General features: G+C 48.2%; 1 protein-coding gene and 1 pseudogene across 1 annotated transcript; one reads left to right on the forward strand and one right to left on the reverse strand.

The window, feature by feature from the left end:
* The first annotated feature begins 1,870 nt into the window (after positions 1-1,870).
* On the forward strand, positions 1,871-2,896 carry LOC127339828 (protein ALP1-like; annotated as a pseudogene).
* A 2,490-nt stretch (positions 2,897-5,386) lies between these two features.
* LOC127343442 (AP2/ERF and B3 domain-containing protein Os01g0693400-like) lies at positions 5,387-6,857 on the reverse strand. Its single transcript, XM_051369579.2, has one exon. It carries the CDS (start codon positions 6,757-6,759, stop codon positions 5,599-5,601), a length of 1,161 nt encoding a protein of 386 aa, XP_051225539.1. The 5' UTR covers positions 6,760-6,857; the 3' UTR covers positions 5,387-5,598.
* Between the last annotated feature and the right edge of the window lie 1,621 nt (positions 6,858-8,478).

Consider the following 8,478-nt stretch of genomic DNA (forward strand, 5'->3'; position numbering starts at 1 on the left):
ATGTCATTGTGAGTAAAAAAAACATATGGCGGCTCAAATAGCTCTATGGGATTGTTCGAACCCAGAAACTCAAAACTGACCCTGGGTGTACTTGAAATGCAGAAAACATATTTTAAAAGTTAATAAATTTAGAAAAAAGTTGCGCATGTTGAGGGACATGTTCTATATGCGCACGTAAAATTTCACATAGAATCGACAATTTTTTATACCATGTACAAAGAAGACAAAAAAAAGTCACGAGATATGGATTATTTTAGCATCAAAATTTGTCTTTTTAAATAGACACAAAAAACATGTCGGTATTTTCCGAAACAACTTTATGAGCATTTAACATGTTAAGATATGCACGAGATATTTTTCTTATATTTTTAAATATGTGCAGAAACACCTATCCCATTGGAACCGCTGCTATTAGGCCTTTCACAATAGGAATATGTTAGGATGGTCATAGTGCATAGTATCATATACTAGTATCATGCATATGACATTTGTCTATGATATTATCTCTATAGTAAGTGCTATTGTATATTAGTATGAGAATCTTCTAAATTTATTGTTTTGTAGAATCCCAATGTAAATCTATGTACAAGATCTACTTGGCATTTCTTTTCTCGTAATGTACACTATGATATAGTATCCATCTATGTTCCTCTGGTCATATCTCCCCTCCTTAATTAGATGTTACATCAGCATTTTTGTGGGCCTATGATAGTACATGATACTACCATGGTCAACCATTCTAGCCAATTTACTTATGTCGCTCTATATTAAATGATATTAAATGATCAAAAAGATTGGTATTGTATCTTATCTACTCTTGCACGGAACATAACCAAAAATAATTGATAGACCAACCTTATGCAAACATGTACACACATTAAATATAGATACAACTATTAAACTACAATGCATTGAAGAGCTGGTCTCTTAACATATACTCCGTTTCAAGAAATAAGGCGCACACGTATTTCAAGAAAAAATTAACTATAAAAATTGAGCAACAAAATTTTGATTATATTATATGTAATTAGCACCGTTGGGTTCGTATTAAAAACATTTTCTAATGATGATAATTTGATACGAACATTTTTTATATATTTAAAGTAATTTTTGGTTAAACAAAATCACTTAAAACAAGAACTGTCTTATTCTTTGAAACGGAGTTTGTATCATTATATTAAGATAACGCGCTAAGGCTGGTGCCAACGCGGGCTGGAGCAGGGGCGGTAGCGCCGGCGTCGGGGCGAGAGGCGGGCGAGAGGGCGGCGAGACGAGAGCGCGGGGCGGTGGTGCGGGCGCCGCGGTAGCGCCGCTACCGCCGGTCACGCCGCGCTGGGCAGAAGCGATAGGGGGGCGAGAGGGGGGCGAGAGCGGGGCGGCAGCGTTGGCAGGTCGGGGCGAGAGGCGGGGCGAGAGGCGGGGCGAGAGGGAGGGGTAACAACTAGCTGAGGTGGCGCGATCTGATTCGTCCACGTCAGCTAGCCGTTGGGGTAGCCGTTGCTGGCTCAAAAATTTCGGAAAAAATGTCAAAAACCCCAAAATTTCATCCCCAACCCCTATAAATACCCCCCATATGGTTTCACTCATTCCACACCTCACTTCATCTCCTCCACTCTCCGTTTCCACTCCTCTCAACGCCATGTCTTCGTCTAGCAGCAGTTCGAGCGACGGAATGGAGGGTGATATGATCGGTGCATTCCAGGCAGAGTATGAGGAGGCGATGCTCAACGAGGAGGCGGAGCCAAGACGGCCGCGCCGCCGCCGAGAGTTCATCAGGCGTGATCGTCTGGGTGCCCACGATCGGCTCTTCGAGGACTACTTCACCGACGACTGCAATTATCCTCCGAGCTTCTTTCTGCGAAGGTATCGGATGAGGCGATCCCTTTTTCTGCGCATTGTGGATAGATTGGGTGAATACTCTCCGTATTTCACCCAAAGAGTTGATGCTCTCAACCGTGCTGGTTTTTCTCCCCTACAAAAGTGTACTGCGGCTTTGCGTCTGTTAGCTTATGGAGCCGCTGCAGATACGATAGATGAGTGACTTAAGTTAGTTAGACAAACCTCATCAGATTGTCTAGATAGATTCTGTGAAGGCATCATTGACTTTTACGGGGAACAGTTTTGCCTTCGACCAAATGTCGAGGATACTCAGCGTCTGTTAGCGAAAGCCGAGGAGCGTGGCTTTCCGGGCATGTTAGGGAGCATCGATTGCATGCATTGGCAGTGGAGGAACTGCCCAGTGGCGCATGCCGGTCAATTCACAAGGGGAGACATCAAACACCCTACCATAATCTTAGAAGCCGTTGTGTCGTATGATCGTTGGATCTGGCATGCCTTTTTTGGAGTGGCCGGGTCCAATAACGACCTCAATGTACTCAACCAGTCGCCGTTGTTCACTGATGTGCTTAGGGGAGAAGCACCCATAGTGAACTTCACGGTGAATGGACATGAGTACAACTATGGTTACTACCTTGCCGACGGCATCTACCCCTCCTGGCCGGTGTTCATGAAAGGTGTTACTCTTCCACAAAGTGAAAAGCATCGACTGTTCACTGCTGCTCAATCAGCTTGTCGCAAAGATGTCGAGTGTGCCTTTGGAGTGCTGAAGGCTAGGTTCAACATTCTAGCAGTTCCGGGACGCTCCTACTCGAGGCGTACTCTTGGGTTGATCATGCGTGCATGTGTCATTCTGCACAACATGATCATCGACGATGAGCGTGATATAAATTTGGACAACATCTATGAGACAGTTGATTCCAATGTCGGCCCTGCGATACACAACCATGCACCACCAAGCCTAGCAGCCAGGATTCAGATGGACAACGAAATGAGGGACTCACCGATGTATACACAGCTCCAGCATGATTTGATTGAGCATGTGTGGGCTAATGCCTAGTATGTAATTTTTTCAAATTTTTATGTAATTTTTTTTATAATGTAATCGGTAACAATTTTAGTTGAATAAAATAATTTTCTTGCATTATTTTGAATGTTGTAATCTGAAAAAGAAATGCTAAATGTCGAGGAGAGAGAAAAGCTGATGTGGAGGAGAGAGGTGAGAGCTGGCACTATAGCCCGTGCACTGGCACCGTGGAATAAGAGTGGGGTGAGAGTGGGGTGAGAGTGAGGAAAAAAACTGACGTGGCAGACTATAGTGTGGTAATGCATTGGCACCAGCCTAACACACAATACATAAAGATGTAATGTCAAAAAGCTCGACTCTGGAGGATCTACATTTGAAATTCAGAAAGTGTGTGTCGGTTGTCAATTTGGATCAAATCAATCGTTGCATTTGAACGAAACAAAACAAAAAGTATAGGTGGCGAAGCAACCGAGGAGCAGTCCTTTATATCAGCAGCTTGTCTCCATGCATGCTGCCGGATGCAGCTTATTATTGCTGTTGTCCAAACAGGCAAGCAGCAGGAGTCCCCCGATCTCCTCAAGAGCCGTGCACGCCGCGTCTCTCTCCGTGTCTATCCCTACGTACGTGGCGCCCGATGGAACCTGGCAACCTGCCTGTTGCTGACTCGGCCCCGCCGGACCTCTATGCTTCTTCAAGAGATCGGAGCGATTTTGTCGAAGATTCCACCGACGATTTGCCCTTTGGTTTCCTTTCCCTGGCAGGTCAAAACCAAGAAACAATCCGCAAGGTCTCGTATCCCCGTCTCTGAGGCTACCGTCAACACGACGCTGCATATGGTGTGTACAGTTTACGACCTGCTCATCTACACGTCTTCTCCACTCACCCGCGCAGTATCGGAGATACTGTCGGCGTTCCAATAAATGACGTTTATAAATTTAGTGCATCGTATCATATTGTAGTATCATGCATATGATACTTGGATACTATCACTATAGTGGGTGGTATCATAAAGTAGTATCATAATCTTCTAAATTTATTGTTTTGTAGTATCCCAATACAAAATGTGTGTACAAGATCTATTTAGCATTAGCTTTTCTCGTAATGTGTGCTATGATACAGTATCCACCTATGTTACTCTAATCTTGTCTCTCCTCATTAATTAGATGCCACATCAGCATTTTTGTGGGCCTAAGATATATGATACTACCTAAGATACTAGCACTATGGCCAGCCTTAGGTATAAAATGGTTTGACTAAATATAAAAAGAAGGCACAAATACCTACGACATGAAACAAATATACCATGAAAACATATCTTACCGTAAATCCACTACTCCCTTCGTGCATAAATAGATATCTTAGATTTGTTCATAGCAATTGTCCATAAGGTTGATCAAATTTAAATGATTTTAACCTTTTTGAAATTCAGTTCGACATATGAGAGCATATGCTCTGCCACCGAAAAGAACATTTTGAAATGCCAAAAAGTTTTGAAGGAAAATGTTCGCGCTTCGGTATCTATGTGCGCACATCAAGTTTTGTGAAAAAAAGGCATTTTTATGACTTATTTGAAAATATTAAAAAAATCACGTAGACAACCTTTTTACATCAAAATTCGTCTTTTTTACAAATGATATTAAAATGTCGATTTTTTGTGAAACGATTTTGTGAGCGTGTAGAATTTTGAGATGTATCCATTAAATTTTGTGTCCAAAATTTTCAACATTTTAAAAGGGTATTGAAAATAAAATTTAAAAACTCCCGGGTGCCAGAACACCACTTCCCTTAACTATTAACTAAGTTTATAGATTTTTGTATTGAAACAAGGAGAGTAACTAAATATCTTGAGCTTAGCTTAAGCCCTGAGCTGGAGGCGTCGCAGTCACCAGCAGCTAGCTAGCGAAACCATTAGTTAGTGCTAAATCGACGGCAATGTGTTGCACATGCCCTGATGCCCAAGGCCCAAGCACACCACGCTTTGCATGCGCATGAATAAACAAGCAACAAGTAGTTCTCTGTGTGCGCTAGCAGCAGCCAGCAAACTAGCCACCAAACGAGAGAACCAGGCCACCGCCTGGCCGTGTTGCTATCCGGCGCGACGAACAGAACGCCAGCCGCTACAGGGACACTGCATTTCCCTCGTTTTCTCGTCGGATCTAGTAGTATTTCATCTTCTCCACTGGCCACCAGCCCACAAGGCACAAGCATATCATATCCTGTAAAGAAGCAGCTGTCGCTCTGCCCCTGTTGCTGATAAGTTTATCATGTCATCTACAGCAGGCGGTGTCCGTAGCGGGCTCCTCTATCCCATCCCTGCCGTAAGATTTACATGCATGCACCTTGCGTACGGTGTGTGCAGTTGCACAAGCACAACCATCGCATCACGCCTCAGGTTGCACATTTAAATGGCACAGAGAAGAAGCAGCCAAGTCAAGATGCTGATGCTACAGCTAATTACCAAATCAATCTCACATTGGCAAGAAAATCGCACAAAGGTTACAATTGGATCTTCTTCTTTGTAAGTTGATCGGACTATAGGGCTTTTCTTGATTAGTATACTTCCTTTTGCAGGAAAAAAGATTTACATCAGACTAGAGCATGCAAGAACATGACAAATAAACAAACTAAGTGAGATGGTTCCAAGAAGGGACTCTACGCTAAGCTAGCTCTACCGCCTGAATCATGTGACCAAAAACCGCAACTCTAGCTAGAGACAGATAGAGATCGAGCTGATGCTACGCTAGTGCCAGCTTTAAGCATTGCTTCTTGAATGCCGCTTCCGGGGGCGGCTTCACGAGGTCCCTGCTCCTCTTGCACCCCTGATCAGGCGCCGCCGGCGCCGCCAGGAGGTCGACGCCGAACAGCCTCACGGCCTTCGTTGCAGCTGGTGCCGGCTGATCGGCGGCGGCTGTAGTAAAGGAGGCGGTGGTGCTGGTAGTGGTGGTCCGCAGCTTGCAGTCGATGAAGAGCTTGCTGCAGCCTTCGCCGGAGCCGTCTGAGCGGTACAAACCGACGACGTCTCCGGCGTTGAGCCCTTTCTCCTTGACGAAGCGGCTCCATCCCTTGGTGAGCACGTAGCTCTGGCTGCTGTTCCAGTAGGAGTAGCGGAAGCGCCAGACCTTGCCGCCGGCGGCGTCCTCGAAGTTGAGGAGCAGGCCCTTGCCCTCGGCGCCGGCCGCCGGGGGCTGCAGCGGGAAGTGCTTCTCGGCGTGCTGCTTGGGGATCACCAGCCGGTTGAGCTTGCCCACGTCGCTGGGCGTGACCGTCTTGTCGAACAGGTGCTCGCGCGCGGCCGAGGCCGCCGCGGCACTGGGGAGGCGGGGCGAGGAGGGGCGCCCGCCGTCGGGGGCGGGGACGGTGGCGGTGGTGGCGACGCGCCTGCTCTGGGCGAGCTCGTCGAAGTAGGTGTGCTTGCGCAGCATGTCGACGACCTCGGCCTTGGAGCGGGAGGCGAGGAAGCGGAGCTGGTGGGACGCGTCCGGGTCGGCCTCGGCGAGCGGGCGGAAGTTGGTGACGGCGTCGCGGCCGCGGAAGCGCTGCGCGGCCACGTCGTATGCGCGGGCCGCGTCGCCCTCGCCGGCGAAGGTGCCGAGCCAGACGCGCTGGTGGCGCTCGTAGATCTGCGCGCCCCACCGCCCGTTGGGCTGGGGCACCACGCCCTTGTACCTGGACGACGGCAGCTTGCCTCCCGCGGCAGTGATGGCGCGCGCGCCTCCGGAGTCGGCCTCGGTGCCTGGCTCGGACGCGTCCAGCACCGCGCTGGCGCTGCTGCCCATGCGTTCGAGCGGCCCTGCCGCCTCCGCCGCGGCGGCGGCCAGCGCCTTGAGCTTGTCCGTGCAGGAGGCGCCGCCGCTGCTGGTGGTGGCGTCGTCCGCGACGCAGCTGGAGCTGTCCATGTCAGTAGCGGCACACTTCCAGGAGTAGCTATGTGTTTCTGTTGGGGAAATGATGCTATAGATAGATGATGAAATGAGTTGTAGGATAGGCAGGTGAGGCGAGGGGAGGGGGATATATAGCCCCAATTTCTATTAGGTGCCAGGGCACCACGTTGTCTTCCGGAGTGCTCCCCTCTCCTCGTCGTTAGATGGCCATCGTGCGGTTTGGACGGGAGATATCAAAGGACACACGGATCCTCTCCTTTCCAAAATCCCCGTTTCTGTCGATCTCTCCCCCGCAAACTCCTGTCATCCACGAATTTCTTATCTCCTTCCCCACAAACTACTTCTAGTCCACAACCAGCTCACATCGAGAGGATCCCGGCGCCGGCGGGGGAGAAATGGGAGGCGCTGGCGGTGCGGATCGAACAGCGACCGCGATCTGGTGTCGAAGGGCGGCGGTCATGGAGGTTGGGGAGGCGCTCGCCGGCAAAGGGGCGGAGGCCATGGAGTTGGTGGCTGTTCGGGGGTGTGGGGCGAGGCGGCGGACGCGCACCTCCACCGCGTGTTGAAGGCCCCGCCTCCGTAGCGCGCAGCCCGGCAGGATAGAGCACCTTGATCCAGGGGAAGATGCAGCGCTGGTCGGAGGATCCGCCTTGCCTCTTCGCGCGCGCAAGAGCCACCATGCCGTGCCGCTCCGCTGTTTTTCCCGGCCAGCGTATGCACATCAGCAGCATCGCCCGTCACCCCGCCTTGCGCCTAGCTCCCGATCGAGAGAAGCAGTTGTGCAGCCATGGCCATGCACGCAAGCAAGCGGGAAGCAACTTTTTTCTCTCGTGTATGTGGTATCCTCTCCCTGTCTTGTCATTTATGGTTGCTCTGTTAATGCTCCATGCGCATACTACTTATTACTACTTGATCTACTCTATTTGCATATTGATGATGTAGTTTTTTACCTCCAGATCAATAGAAGATCTAAATTATGTTCCCTGGATGTAATTTTTGGAGTTTACTTTTTGTCTCTTAAGTTTTTTTACTTCCAAATGGTAGAAAGATGTATTTTTTCAGACTAATTTTGCCTCTTAATTTTTCACTTTCAGAATCGGTAGCAGGATGTAATTATGTTAGTTTCTTTTCTACTGTGGATGTAATTTTTACTATTTTTCTACATCCTGAACATTTAATGGTGGTTAAGGTGTGAAACACTATCATATTTGTGATCTCTGTTTTCATGATTTTAGATGTAATTATTTATATCTTTTTACATCTGTCGCTGTATTTTTTTACATCCTTAATTAGATCACCAATTAAGTGGTATAAATTATTATTTACGAGGGATGTATTTTTTTGTAAAAATTAGATAGAGTTTTGGATGGAAATTACATGGGTTGAAATACTGTGATGTCGGTAGCGTGCCTTCACTTGCATGTGCGTACGCATGGGCTGTATTTGGAGCATATATGTCCAGACTCGGCATGCGGGAAAGCGGTCCTCGGGTCACATAACCACTTTGAGTTTTCAGGTCTGGGACCACTTTCCTTTTTAAGAAATAATTCTGTTCAGACATAGGGGGCACTCTGTAAGACTAACCAGTGCTATAGCACTGCGTAGCAACGTCCATATATAGCGGCAGAGGCAGGGTGGGGCGTTGGGGGTGTATGTCATGGGCGGTACGGTGCCACTCTCACTCTCCACGCCATGCCAGGGTCCGCGTGGCCGCGTCATGGGTGCCCAGTTTGA

Source organism: Lolium perenne, chromosome 3, assembly GCF_019359855.2.
Source record: "Lolium perenne isolate Kyuss_39 chromosome 3, Kyuss_2.0, whole genome shotgun sequence".
Lineage (NCBI taxonomy): Eukaryota > Viridiplantae > Streptophyta > Magnoliopsida > Poales > Poaceae > Lolium > Lolium perenne.